This window comes from Malania oleifera, chromosome 9, assembly GCF_029873635.1.
Source record: "Malania oleifera isolate guangnan ecotype guangnan chromosome 9, ASM2987363v1, whole genome shotgun sequence".
Taxonomy (NCBI): Eukaryota; Viridiplantae; Streptophyta; class Magnoliopsida; order Santalales; family Ximeniaceae; genus Malania; species Malania oleifera.
The window spans coordinates 20791569-20806953 of NC_080425.1; the positions used below are offsets into that span (position 1 = coordinate 20791569).

At 37.5% G+C, this 15385-nt stretch overlaps 1 protein-coding gene across 1 annotated transcript; it reads left to right on the plus strand.

Moving 5' to 3' along the window:
- Window positions 1–11433: 11433 nt before the first annotated feature.
- Window positions 11434–15096, plus strand: LOC131163381 (uncharacterized). The gene is made up of 2 exons (XM_058119976.1): window positions 11434–12519; window positions 14674–15096. The coding sequence occupies exons 1-2, from the start codon at window positions 11434–11436 to the stop codon at window positions 15094–15096; spliced, it is 1509 nt and encodes a 502-aa protein (XP_057975959.1).
- Window positions 15097–15385: the final 289 nt, after the last annotated feature.

The following is a 15385-nucleotide window of genomic DNA, read 5'->3' on the forward strand; positions in this document are numbered from 1 at the left end:
TGGTATACTTGGTTTTCAAAGAATAGCCTGTTTAAACACTCTAGTGCTTGCTTGAGAATAATCATTAGACTGAGTGTTGATTGCACATGTAGAGCACCGAGCTTATAGTTCATACATTCTTGAGGTGCATTGATTATTACTTATGCGTAGTGGTACATATCTACTTATGTAAGAAGCATTTGTTTGTACGCAAATTTTTATATAATTTGTATTCCAAGTGTGAGCGTGAAGAGGGAGACTAGGTCTGTTGAATAGTCTTGGATTGACTTAAACCCGATTAGGAAAGTTAGGCACACCATCCTAGTAAGGTGTGATTAGGTTGAGGTTAGCCCCGTTAATTGAACTGGTTGTAATCGGTGTCACTCCACCCGTTAAATGAGTATTAGTGGAATCCTCGAACTTGCGAGTTAGAGGCGGGGACGTAAGTATAGTTGGTCGAACCCCGATAACATTCTTGTGCCTACTTTTAATTTTCGTATTTAAAATTTTAGAAATTGAATGTTTATGTTTTACTATTGAGAATTGATTGGGTTTATGAATATATAGAAAGACCTTAGGTTTGTGTAATACTGATTGTGTAATTTGGGCCAAACCTAGGAGGAATTTTTAAATACCCAATTCACCCCGCTCTTGGGAATACACCAAAGCTAACACTATGTGGAAATGCATTGATTTGCCTATGTGAATTACCTGGTATGGTTATTTGTATGCATCACAACATAACGTTGGCATGAGGAGGTTGTTATATTGCCTAGATATAAATCATGATATGACGTTGGCAGGCTGAGCAGTTCGTCATATTGTTATTTATATAGGGTAAGACATTGGTAGGCCTGAGGAGTTTGGTAGGTCATGGGGATTGGATACTGGTGAATATTGGTGCCTGTATGGGCCACGTTATATCCTGCGTGGATGATGGCGCCTGTGTGGACCATGTTATGTATCCTGTGTGGATGATGGTGCTTGTGTGGGCTATGTTATGTGTCTTGTGTGAATAGTAGTGCTTGTGTAAGCCATGTGTAGATAAAAAGTACGTAGGTACCTGTGTGGGCCACATACTGATATGTACGTAGTTGCTCTGTGTGGGCCACGTACTGAGGACATTAGAAGACAAAGTATAAGAAGCATGATTCTTATGTGGATGTGTTGTGCGCATGTGAATTTAATTATGACATAATAATAATGGTATAGCATGATGTGAATGCATGAGTGTGCATGCAGAGAGGTAAACAGACTGCATGGAGCTTGCTGAGGAAGGCAAGTGTTCTGATAGGTAGTTTCTTGATATCAGTGCAAAGGGATGCTATTTGTATGGGCGGGTAATTATCCCGATCCTTGGAAACCTTCGCCTTTAAACAAATAAAGATGTGTATACTGGCAGCGAGGTAATTCTTCGCCTGAGAGCTTACTGAGTAAGGTGAGTGCTCTGGTAGGTATCTTTTAGGTACCAAAGCAGAGGGAAGCTACTTGTATGAGCAGGTAATCTTCCCTATCCTCAAAGACTTTCGCTTGCATAAAAATTATGTACTTGTGCATATTGGATGTATGTATGATATCAAATGTCAGTGATGTTAATAATGATGCATTTTTTCAGCTGTTATTGATATTATATGAGAAACAGTTTATTTTGATATATATATAAACTCATCTGCCACACACTGTTATAATTTATTCCACCCTTACCGAGAAGTGTCTCACCCTAGTGAATTATCAACTTTTCAGGTTCTTCTGCAGATCGAGCTTAAAGGCCTGGGCTGGGATTTTTTTTGATAGTTTTCTTTTTGGGGTATTGTGAGATACTAGTAATATATACAAATATATTTGTGCGGGGTTATGTTTTAAATGCTAGTTGTAGATACAGATATTTGGATGTTGTAGTGTTCATTTTTGGAATGTTATATAGAACTCTGGTATTTATTTGAGGTTATTTATTTATATTCCTCTGCGTGTATGTTAATTATGGCGTCAGAGATAGAGGATTGTACAACGTGGTATTCGGGTCCCACCTAGTGGGTTCGAGGCGCCATAGGGTGGTATCAGAGCATTAGGTTATAGGTTCTGCAGACTTTAGGGTTGATTAATATCAAAGTATAGGTACGAATAAGGATAAGGATAGGAATGGGTAGATTAGGATGTTGATAGGAGATTTTGAGTTTTTTTTTGTAGCTTAGAGGCAGAAATCCCTTGATGGACTTCTATGAGTTTCTAAATCCAACTAGTTTCAGAAAACCACGGTAAATCCGTTGATGGTGATGTTTCTGAGCAGAGAGACTGAAACTTAGAATTAGAACTTGAGGATTAGGTTGATTTTGGAATAAGCTGGTTGTTTGATATTTTAATTGATGATTTAAATGTTAAACTAATTCGTTGTTCCATAACTGTACTGGATGTGATATGAAGGTTCTAAATTTGCTTTTGTTCTGTCTATAGGACGAATTCTAGGGAAAAGGATGTTGATGCTGGAGGGGAGAATGATGTGGGAGCTATTAGTGTGGGAGATATCGATACCTCCACTCTACTGCGGGGCTTAGCTCGGCAGGTTCATGAAGAGATTAGGTGAGACTCTGAAGGGCAAAACTGCCCACCTGTGAACCAGGGCTGTTCGATTGACCAATTTACTCGCCTGAAACCTTCTACATTTGCAGGTGGTGCTGACCCACTCGTAGTGGAGAGTTGGGGTGTAAGAAATGGAGAAAATGTTGGCAGTGTTGTCTTACACTGAGGCACAAAAGGTTCTCTTTGCTACCTTTAAGCTACTAGGGGAGGCCGAACGTTGGTGGTAGGCAGTGAAGATGCAGAGGAACAGTGAGCAGTACCCATGGATATGACTTGGAGTCTATTTAAGGAGCTTTTCTATGATTGGTATTTTCTCCCCACCACCAGGGCTGCAAAGGCAGAGGAATTCTTCAAACTGAATCAAGGGTAGCTCACGGTTCAACAGTACGCTGCGAAGTTCATGGAACTCTCTTGATTTGCATCCTTTATGGTTCCAGATGAATGCCAAAAGGTGAGGTGGTTTGCGAGGGATCTGAAATTGAGAATTGATGAGTAGGTGGTAGTCCTAAAGGTGCAGAGCTTTTCAGAGCTAGTGGGTAGAGCCACCGTTGCAGAATTGAGCCTGCAAAGGAGTGCAGAGATGACATAGCAAAGGAAGAGGCCTATGCCTCTCAGTTTTTTGATGATGCCAGACAAGGCTCATGGAAGAGAGACAGAGATGTTGGGGGTTAGAGATCAGATAGAGGAGATCGAGGACATTGGGGTGATTCGTCATGCCCCTACTGTGCTCGTTGTAATATGAGGCATTGGGGAGAATGTTAGGCCAGGAGTATTAGGTGCTATCGGTGCAGCAGATATGACTACATGGCTCGTGATTGTCGGGGACTGCTGAACAACACACCTGCTCCTGATCAGCACCAGGGGAATGAGCCATTACCTCGTGGTGGTCGGGCGCGTGTGTATACTATGGTTCCGGCTGATAAGGATATTGCTCGTGGTGTAAGAGCAAGTATGATTTTATATTAATGGTTGATTTGATTTTAGATTCATTTGTTTACCTAGAACGGTGGAGTATATTGAAATGCACGATGTGTGATTGATTCATTAATAGTAGAATATAGATAGAATTATTGGTTCACGAATTTCGAGGATGAAATTTTTTTAAGGAGGGAAGAATGTAGTAACCTGGGAAAAAAAAAATAAATTAAGATTAATTTTTGAATTTTTGAGTCCGTCTCCTGTTTTGATTATGACAAACTATAGTATCTCATCTATGTGTTAAGTGTATGAACATGTTTACTTTTTTAAGCACGGATGACATATGAGAAATGGAAGTCGAGAAGCAATTAAAGGAGCACATCTTTTGGCGCATTCCATGAAATTGTAGAGGAGCAAAACATAAAGTTTTCATTTATTTTAAGTCATATTTTTATATTTATAATTCGTGTTTATAATAATAATCCAAGGCTTGTAATAATTAATGTATTGCATGCATGGTAGAGACTATAAGCTCAAAGACCATAGAATGACTTTAGGGATGTCGACCAATACCAGATTTTTGAGCTTAATTTAAAAGCTTAGGCCATAGACTGACTTTAGGTCCCCAAGCACCTTATAAAAAATTCCCTATAACTCAAAAGTTATAATTATGTGAACAGGGGTGACTTCAAATAAAAACCAGTACTTAAATACACATTTTAAGTGGTCTGGGTCGACCAAACCCAAAGCTATAAAAAAGCTTTGGTCCACCGAACTGAGAAATTTGACCAAAGTCAAAGCTTCGGTTGACCGAATCTTAAGAAGTACAAAAGCCTCGGTCTACCAAACTGACTATAAGTCAAAATGTTGACTTCATGGTCAATTGTTCCGAAATGAACATGCCTTGCACGGTCGACCAAAATCACACGTGTCTGACCCCTAAAAACTTGGTCGACCGAACTATTTGTTCAAAATTGACTTGGTTGACCAAAACTTAGAAAATGGTCAGCCGAACCTGCCTTGGTCAACTGAACCTCAAAGGGTTCGAAATCGCCTTGATACGGTCGACCATACCTCCAATTCAAAATGGCCACGGTCAACCGAACTCAATAATATGGTCGACCGAACCTCAAATATGGTCGACTGAAACCTCTTGGGTTGGACATTTTTACCGCGTGTTAAACATGGTTAATTTTGATTAAACATGTTTAAAACAATTTTAATAATTCCCCTAATGTCCCCAACGGTCAAAATATTTGGCATGTCTATATATATGGCCTCATTTGCAAGATTAAGCCAAGATTAGGGATTTTGATTAAGAAAATGTCCTCCAAATTTTTGAGAGCTCCTTCTTCATACTCAAAGCCAAATACTCATCCTTTGATCATTCTTTGGTAAAACCTATTTGAGTGAGAGTATTTTAAATCATCCTACACTGCTTAAACTCTTATTGTTGTGTTGATTGTTGATTTTATAAAGGAGAGTTAAGCCATAAAATCTCCTCATAGATTTAGTTCATAAATTTATTGTGTGGGAAAAATCTTGCTAGCTTGTGAGTCTTTGCATTTTGATTGCAAGACTCTTAAACTTGTCTTGTGTTGTGAAGCAAATTTTTTTGACAAGCCTGATTATAAAATATCTCTTGTGCTTAAAGTTTTAGAAAATCATTTTGAGATATTTAATCTTTCTCTTAAAAATATTTGAAACTTTATTTGTGATTGATATATTGATATACATTGTTTCAAAGATATTGTTGTAGCACACTCACACTTTGATTGCATATTGACAATATCTTGAGAGTAGGTTCACACATCTTCACTGAGCTTATTGATCTATCATTTGGAAGTGCATTAATTTTTGCATGTGCGTATTGGTACAAATTTGCTTGTGTTTAGAAGCATTAAAATTGTACACAAAAATTATTATCATCTATTGTATTCCAAGAAAGGCCTGAGGGGGTGTTGATCTAGCCCATAAGAATTAGGTTCTAAAGGTTGAGGTCAGCCCTAGTAATTTGATTTGGTATTGTAATCGGTGTTACTCCACCCGTTAAGTGAGCATTAGTGGTAATCCTCGAGCTTGCGAGTTGAGGCGGGGACGTTGGAAGTATTGGCCGAACCCCGATAACATTTCTTTTGCCTGCTTTTAATTTCTGCATTTTAAATTTCAGCACTTGAATGATTGCATTTAATTGTTTAAACATTTGATTGAATTGACTTAGGAAAAAATTTAAATTTACAATTTACCCCCCTCTTGGGATTACACCAAAGTCAACATTAATTATTAATTAATTAAATAAATATTATTAATTGAATAAATAAATAAATAAATAAAAGGATAGCATGGGAGAAAAAAAACTAATTGAAATAAAGATATATATATATATATATATATATATATATATATATATGTGAGGTTATTATATATATGTATAATTCAAAGTATATATTGGTTAGTTGAAGCTTCTAGATGAAGCTTTCCAATTTCAAATTGAAATTGGCTAGAGAGGACGCATCTCTCAGTCACTCTTGCTTCTTGTCTCTCTCCTCCACCACTTCACTCCCTCTCTTCAATTTCTTGACAAATATTTGGTCGATTGAAAATCGAAAAATACCACTGGACTCCATTTTTCGCTACCGACATTTCTACCGGAGTGGATTTGTCATAGAAGAGACGTAGGTATATCTCATAGGGTAAGGTAAATTTTTACTCTTACCTCAATTTTTCTTAAATCTTAAGTCAAATTGACGATGGGACACCACCACGAGAATTTAGGGATGATTCTCTACAAGTCTAGCAGAGCAGATTTCTTGTGGGGTCATCGTAGACATACCTCCAAAACTAGGATAAAGGGAGTTATTTAGAGATTAATTGTTATTTAATTATTGTAGATTTGGAAATATTTGAATATTGGGCATTCTGGGATTGAACTGTGTAAGTAGGGTTTTTGGAATACAGGATTTGGGAGAGCATCATAGGCACAATTTTGGGAACCCTGCAGGCATGGTTTAGGAAACTAGGTAAGGGGGAATAAAATTATATCAGTATTTTATTAAGGTGAATCGGTTATTTACGAGCATATGAAACTATTGACCCTTTGGGTCATACCCTGTTTTGATTATGACAAATACTCAGGTATTTAATGTCTGCCGAGTTGATGTGCATGTTTATCTTGGTGGCATCATGTGATGGCACTCAGAGACCCGGAGGAAAATGAAGACCCTAGTTATAATTTAATTGTTGTAATTTCTATTCGGGTTTGTAATATTTAATTAAGAAAATGTTTGTAATAATTTGCATTTCATGCATGTAGGAACTACAAGCTCAAAGACCTTAGAACGACTCTAGGTCCCTACACATCTCCTGAAAATCAAAATGACCATAGAAAGACATTAGGGAACAAGGTCGACCGACACCATATTTTTTTCGATGCACTCAAAAAGGCCTAGAAATGACCCTAGGACACTCACGTGTATGAGTTAGGCACTTGAATAGGATTATTATTGGATGAAACAGGACCAAATTGCACAAAATGTGCACCTTCGGTCGACCGACACCTCTTGTGTATTTTGCCCTCGGTTGACTAAACCTAGTCCGGGTCAACAAGTTGACCACAGTCTGGTCGACTGACCTATGTAGTTTCGGTCGACCCAACCTCCTAAGAAGTCAACATTTTGACCTCCTAGTCGACCGAGAGAAAATTGTATACCACCAACCTGATCAACCGAGTTCCCATGTGTGGGAACCTAATGGTCTGATCGACCTACTAGTTTAGTTCAAGATGACCCTAGTCGACCAAACCTCGCAAATGTGGAAAAATTGCCCTCGAAAAATCACCTGTTTAGTTAATTTTTGGCCTGGTCGACTGAACCCCAAGAACTTGGGTCGACCGAACTTGTCTTGGTCAACTAGTGCTCTCGAGTTGGTCCAAATTTTTTACCGCGGTTAACTTTTTTAAACGAGGTTAAATCAATTAAATAATATTAAAACTTTTCCAATTATTCCACTCATGTCCTTAACGGTTATATTTTTGGGGAAGTTTATATATACCCCTTTATTTGGAATAATTGGTAAGCAGATTAGAAATCTAGATTAGGAAATTTTATCTCAAAATCCAAAATTCATATTACTCATTTCTGAGCTCCATACACTCATTTTTACCTTCTTATATTGCCAAAAATCCTTTCTAAGTTGTTTTGAGTGTTGAGCTTGATTGATACGATTTTTTTGAGAGCAAAACCTTAAATATTCTTGGGAGACTTCGTTAATAAGTCTCTCCTAAGAAGACTTCTATTGAACTTCTGAGTATTGCATATTCATTGCGATATCTTGTGAAGTTCGTATTTCATTTTGGTAGCAAAATCTTTTCAAAACATTTTCAAATATCTTGTGTGTTTTATATTGACAAACCTTTGAAAAGATATTTGTTTATGTGATAAAAATCTTTGTTGCAATATTCATTGATTTATATTTTTTGTTGAATACATAGATTAAATTTTTTTTACAAACCAAACATATACATTACTTGAGCATCATACGATTGAGAAAATCTGCTGATTGAAATATACATATTGTTGGGCTAATATCTTTGTTTGAGCACTTAGATTGAATACATCTTGTGATACAAAGATTTTATTGATTGCACTCTCACGCACTGATTACATCGATTGCAAATATATTTGAGAGTTGATATATTACACCACTAAGCTTATAATTCTTACATGTTTGGTGTGGATTGATAATTACTTGCCCGTATTGGGTACATATTTGTTTTACATGAAAACACAATCACTGTACCAACTTGATTAAGAAAAATACTGTTGTATTTCTAGGCAGGGGCCTGAAGAGGGAGACTAGCTTTTTGAAATAGTCCCGGACTGGCTTAGACCTGGTTAGGAAAGTTAGGTGCGCCATCCTATTAAGGCGTGTAGGTCGAGGTCAGCCCCACTAATTGACCTGGTTGTAAAGGTTAAGGTCAACCTTGTGCTAGTTGACTTGGTTGTAATTGGTGCCACTCCACCCATTAAGTGAGCCTTTAGTGGAATCCCCGGGCTTGTGAGCTAGAAGCGGGGACATAGGCACAGTTGGCCGAACCTCGATAACATATCGTGTGTCTGTTTATATTTCTGCACTTTGTATTTACTGCACGTGTATGTTATTATGTGAATGATGCACATGATTTAAATTCCACATATTTTACTGATCTGCGCATTTGGGTAGACTAACCCTAGGTTGTGAATATACTGCTGCTGAACTAGTTGAACCTAGGGGAGAAATTTTTAAATACCCAATTCACCCCCCCTCCTGGGAATACACCAATTCCAACAGAAACCTAGTATTTATCTATATGATTTTCAGAACAGTTTGAGTATTGGAAAATGATGATTTTGTTTAAGGTTTATATTTAGAATAATTGCATATGATATTAACTTCGTGTGGCATGAGAATAATTTTTCTTAATAAATTGAATATGAATTACTGTGGTATTTGGGCTTGCATATGGGGATGTTTGTAATAATTATGGCATGACGAATGAATTGTTATATTTGATTCTTGTGTGGAAATGTATTGATATGTTGAATTCTTGTATGGAAATGCATTGATGCATCTGTGTAAATTACCTGATGTGGTTATTCGTATGCATCACAATATAACGTTGGTATGAGGAGGTTGTTATATTGTTTAGATATAAATCATGATATGACGTTGGCAGGCCGAGGAGTTCGTTATATTGTCATTTATATAGGGTATGACATTGGTAGGCCTGAGGAGCTTATTCTACTAATGTACTACGGGTAGGTCATGGGGATTGGATATTGGTGAATAGTGGTGCCTGTGTGGGCCACGTTATATCCTGGGTGGATGATGGCGCTTGTGTGGGCCATGTTATGTATCTTGTATGGATGATGGCGCTTGTGTGGGCCATGTTATGTATCCTGTGTGGATAATGGTACTTGTGTGGACCATGTGTAGATAAGAAGTACGTAGGTGTCTGTGTGGCCACGTACTGATATGTACGCAGTTGTTCTGTGTGGACCATGTACTGAGGACATTGGAAGACAACGTATGAGAAACATGATTCCTATGTGGATGTGTTGTGCGCATGTGAATTTAATTATGACATAATAATAATGGTATATCATGATGTGAATGCATGTATGTGCATGCGACAAGGTAAACAGACCGCTGGAGGCTTGTTGAGGAAGGCGAGTGTTTTAATAGGTAGTTTCTTGGTATCAGTGTGAAGGGATGCTACTTGTATGAGCGGGTAATCATCTCGATCCTCGGAAACCTTCACCTTTAAACAAATAAAAATGTGTATATTGCTGGCGAGGTAATTCTTCGCCCGAGGGCTTACTGAGCAAGGTGAGTGCTATAGTAGATATCTTTTAGGTACCAGAGCAGAGGGAAGCTACTTGTATGGGCGGCCAATCTTCCTTATCCTCGGGGACTTTCACCTGCATAAAAATTATGTAGTTGTGCAAATTGGATGTGTGTATGATATAAGATGTCAGTGATGCTAATAATGATGTGTTTTCTTAGCTGTTATTGATATTATATGAGAAACAGTTTATTTTAATATATATTTAAATTCATTTGCCACACTGTTATGATTTATTCTACCCTTACTGAGAAGTGTCTCACCCTAGTGAATTATCAACTTTTTAGGTTTTGGAGATCAGGCTTGAAGGTCTGGGTTGAGACTGTTTTTGGTAGTTTTCTTTTTTGGGGTTTTGTGAAATACTAGTAACATATACAGATATATTTGTACGGGGTTATATTTTAAATGCTAATTGTAGATACGAATATTTGGATGTTGTAGTATTCATTTTTGGGATGTTATATAAAATTTGGTATGTATTTGAGATTATTTATTTATATTCCGCTGCGTGTATGTTAATTATGGTATTAGAGATGGAGGATTGTATAGCGTGGCACTGGGGTCCCACTTGACTAGTTCGGGGCGCCACAATATCGATTTTAGAAAAAATATATATCATCAAAATAAAATCTCAAAAATCAGTTCAGAATCATTTTATCCATATCCTATTGGTGTTTAGATTTAACATTAAATTTATCAACCATGAACAAATATTCAGCATTTTATATTTGCAAAGAATTATTATTTTTTTGGTTCTATTAGAAACACGAACTTCAATATAGTATAACTCTGAAAATTATATTCATCACAATCATTATCTTAATCCTTCCAATAAATCCTATTTCGAACATTGGGAAAAGTCTCAAACACAACTTGCGATTTGCAGGAGATCGACTGGCTATGTGCCCCAGCTGCACGCTCCATGCATGAAGGGGAAAAAGAAAAAAAAGCTCCATGAATATCGCATTAGTTAATCTACTTTAGACTTGATTCTGGTCATGAATTCTGCAGAAGAAACTCCAGAAAGTGGAAAGAGTATTTAAACTACCCCATCCTGACGTACCTTCCTCGATCCGTCATCATTAATCCCAGCCCCCTCCTTGTTTGTTCTTCAAACAATGCTTTTCTCATGGCCTGATATGAGAATGTGACAGGAACATACTCTTTATGTTTAGTTCACGCAAACATCATGCATGCATGCAATACATACATACATACATACATTCATAGCGTAGTCCCATGTTTTTAGAATTTGAAATCAAGACACTGAAATTGAATTTTTGTAAATTTAATAGAATAAATAAAAAATTGTATTCACATATACATTGCTCTTTAGAAAAAGTTATACAGAACATTTTTCCCAAAATGCCCAAAAAGGTGAGGGGAAAGAGTACAAGATGCATGTGAAGTTCTCACGTCTCTTTAAAAATCTTGTAGTACTATTTTCAATAGTGTGATAATCAATCCCTCCCCCCACCCAATCATCAACTCTAACTCAACTCAAACACACCACCGTCCACCACCGCAGTCTCTCATTGTCACCTCCATATATAAAAGCTCTCTCTATCTTCTCCTCCATGACCATTAATATGCAGCAGCAGCAGGGACCCTCATCAGAAACCCACACTACCACAATTAACACCATCCCCCTAAAACCGTATTCTTCCAAACACCAACCAATAACCTCCTACTTCTCCACAAAACTCTCCCTCTACCTCTTAGCCACCTGCGCCACCCTCGTCATTCTGTCCCAAATCCATTCTCTCCACACCACATGCTCTCCCCCTTCCCTATTATTCCCCAACTGCTCTGTCGAGCTCGCTGCCTTCACCGCCAAACTCCGCCTTGCCGTGACCTTCCTCCCCCTGAAAGACCTCCGGTACGCCAAGATCCCCCTCCGAGGCCACACGTGGTTTATGAGCTCCATGCTCGACACCCATGCAGATGGCGAAGTCCAGTACCAACACTTCCCCTCGGCTGCCTCGGGCGGCAGCCTCCTATGTCTCAGGGGCCGCCACACACACGATGGCACACTTAACTCGTATGCCCTCGCATGGCCGGAGGCCCTCCCCCACAACGCCATACTCATGGAGGGCCTCACCTTCGTGTCGTACAACCACTACGACTACCATAATATATGGCACGGCCTGTCTGCGGCCGTGCCATTTGTGGCATGGCACTTGAGGAACCGCCGGTGCAGCACGGGTGGCCCCACCCGGTGGGTACTATACCACAGGGGGGAGATGAGGACTGCAATGGGGCCGTGGCTGAGCCACCTCATGGCGGCAGCTTTTGATTGCAGCACGGTGAATATAGAAGGGTTTGAGGAGGTGGGTGATGAAGGGGTGGTTTGTTTTGAGGAGGCGGTGGTGATGAGACACAATGAGGGTGGTATGTCTAGGGAGAGGAGAATGGAGGTGTATGATTTCTTGAGGTGTAAGGCGAGGGCGTACTGTAATATTAGTGAGGGGGCGTCAGAGGGCGGAGGTGATGGGCGGCGGCGGGGGGTGGGGGGAATAGGGATGACAGTGTTGTTGAGGACGGGGGCCAGGTCGTTTAGGAATGAGTCGGCGGTGGTGGGGATATTTGAGAGGGAGTGTAGCAGGGTTGAGGGTTGCCGGTTGGTGGTTGCTTACTCCAATAACCAAAGCTTTTGCGAGCAGGTAAGTGCATGCATTTATATATATAGGCATATAGCCTATTTTATCATTTTCTTCAACTATCACATATGCAAGCACATATTATATATCAAATAATCCTTGTCAGGGTGTAGCCAAGTGGTATGTACTCTTTGCTTACTGACGGGATATATGCATTCCCGGAACCATGCCCAGAGAGCAGATCTCTCCCTGCTTGTTGCATAAGCTGGTGATGCGTTAAGCTTTTTCTCTTTAATTTTGGCTCTAACAAATTTATTGAGTCTAGATTATATGCATGAAGCAGCTTATTTTACCTTAACTTGGCAATTCCTCTCAATTTTTTTCTTAAAAAATTGTATTTGTCCAAGCTAAATTGGGGGTTTACGCTATCATAATTATTCCAATTTGCATTTAGCATGCCATTTTTTTTTTTCATGCTTACAAGCTTTATCACCCGAGCTAGTCTTTAGCTTATTCATTATTAAATTTGGTTGCACTCAGCATGAGCTACAAAAGGTGCAGTTACAAAAGCATGAGTTACAAAAGCCTAACCTCATTTTTGCTTTTGAATGAAATGTGCCCAAAGAGTGCACAAAAATATTGTTTGCCATAAACGCGTATCATATCTTTATCTTTCTCTTTAATATAAAAAAAAAACAATTAATATTAGATTTTTTCTATTGCCTTTTCTCTCCTCTTTTATTTTTTCTTTAAATTTTTAAGCCACAAACAAGAATAAATTTGTGATTTTAATTTGTGACTTTAATTTGTGATTTGCTACATACAAATTTATAATTATTATTCTTCTGTTCACTTAATTAATTTTTTTTATAATTTTAAATAAATTATTTGGGAGTACTTATAGGCCAATGGCATTTTTTTTTTCTTCTTTATTTTAATTTTCATAAGTTTTATTATTATCTATGTAAATTGATACTTGGAAGTAACTTGAAACCATGACATCAGAAGAATTTACCCATTTTATTATAAGACGTATCTTTTATTTAGTACTTGCAATACCTTTACATTTATTTATTTATTTATTTTCATTTAAGTAGATTTTTATTTTTAATTTTTAAAATAAAATTTAATGAATATCTAGTTAACTTTTCTCAATTTTTTTTCTAGAAATTTAATTTTAATTTTTATTTTTAAAAATAATAATATTTTTCCTATGCATTCTTCGTGTATATGTATACATGTATGTGTGTGTGGGACGCTAGTTCAGTTAATTGTTCCAGCCAAAAAAAGTTTTTTTTTGGGTTTAAACATCTAATTTATTCAAAATATATTTTATAAATATAAGTTTATCAAATTATGGATAAATTGACTTTATTTTAGGAATATTATTTGTGTTTGTGTGTGTGTGTGTGTGTGTGTGTGTGTATACTATTAGTTTTTTCTTAACCAAATTAATTTTTTTTTCATTTTCTTTAACCAAAAATTTTTGTACATTGAAATGTAATTTTATCTAAATTTAATTGAATTACTTTATAGCATAGAACTTTACTTTATATATATATATATATATATATATATATATATATATATAGTTTTACTTGAAAAAGGCAAGTATATTTTTATTCCCAAAATGTCTAATTTACACAATTTTAACTTATACATAATTTGAATTTTTTTCTTTAACAATGTTTAATCTTTCTTTTAAAAAATTAGGATAAATATGATATAAAAAATAATTTATAGGTAATTTTAATATTACATTAAAAAAAAGAATATTTTTGTCTATAAAATAATTTATGCGATTCATTCTTTTATATATAACATAGATTTACTTATTTCTAATTAAAACATACTTATAAAGGAGAGGAAGTCCTAAAATACTAACTCATTATCCCTAGTGGTGGTCTTAGTCTTATGAGCCTTCAACCTTATTTTATATTTTTATCTTTCACAATTTGGTCAAAGATACGGTACTCAAGACTCATATGAGTTAACAAGACTACCAATGAATAGTCTTGCTATGTGTCATAGACCATGATAACTCACGTTGCTGTATCTAATGAGCTCTTGTCACGTGAATCCGTGTCATCATAATCTCATGAGGAGGGGATAAAATAATAATTTTAGTTTCTTCTTCTACCTCTCTCTCTCTCTCTCTCTCTCTCTCTCTCTCTCTGAATGTTGTGAATGACAAGGGTAGTGAATATATGTGGACAGGTGAAGATGATGAGAATGACAGACATTTTAGTATCTCCCCACGGAGCCCAACTCACCAACATGTTCCTCATGGATAGAAACAGCAGCGTGATGGAGTTCTTTCCCAAAGGATGGCTGAAGCTGGCGGGCGTCGGCCAGTACGTCTACCACTGGATTGCCAGCTGGTCCGGCATGACACACCAAGGCGCATGGCGAGATCCCACCGGCGACCACTGCCCCTATCCCGACGACGACCACCGCTGCATGTCCATCTTCAAAGGCGGCAGAATCGGTCACAACCACACTTTTTTTGCAGAATGGGCCACAAAGGTTCTCCTGGAGGTGAAGACGAGGAAGATGGAAAAAGAAGCTTCCATCCGCCAGATTACTAATGCAACTGCCAATAACCCCACTTCTACTCCTCGTCATTGCTCTTGTACCTAAATAGTCCCACGCTTACACGAGACATTGAGTAATATTATTGATGAGAAAAATAGTCAAAATCTTAGGATCATTGTTATAATATTTATAACTTTTGTTGCCAAAAATATTGATCTAACCTTCGGAAGCTTTCCGATCCTGACCACCTGAGATAGACGAAAACAAATGTGGCTTGGAGGACCTGGGTGTACTCCGGAAGATCTTTTCAATGCCTAAGTAAGTGAGTGCTTTAGAGAGGTTGTAAGCAACAGTAAAGGTGAATTTAGAATGAGATACCTTAACTTCTCCATAG

Bases quoted from the DNA above. Each gene is read 5' to 3' on its own strand.
- LOC131163381 (XM_058119976.1), top strand. From the start codon at position 11,434: ATGACCATTAATATGCAGCAGCAGCAGGGACCCTCATCAGAAACCCAC. The intron at 12,520-14,673 runs GTAAGTGCATGC...ATATGTGGACAG, and splicing joins ACCAAAGCTTTTGCGAGCAG to GTGAAGATGATGAGAATGAC.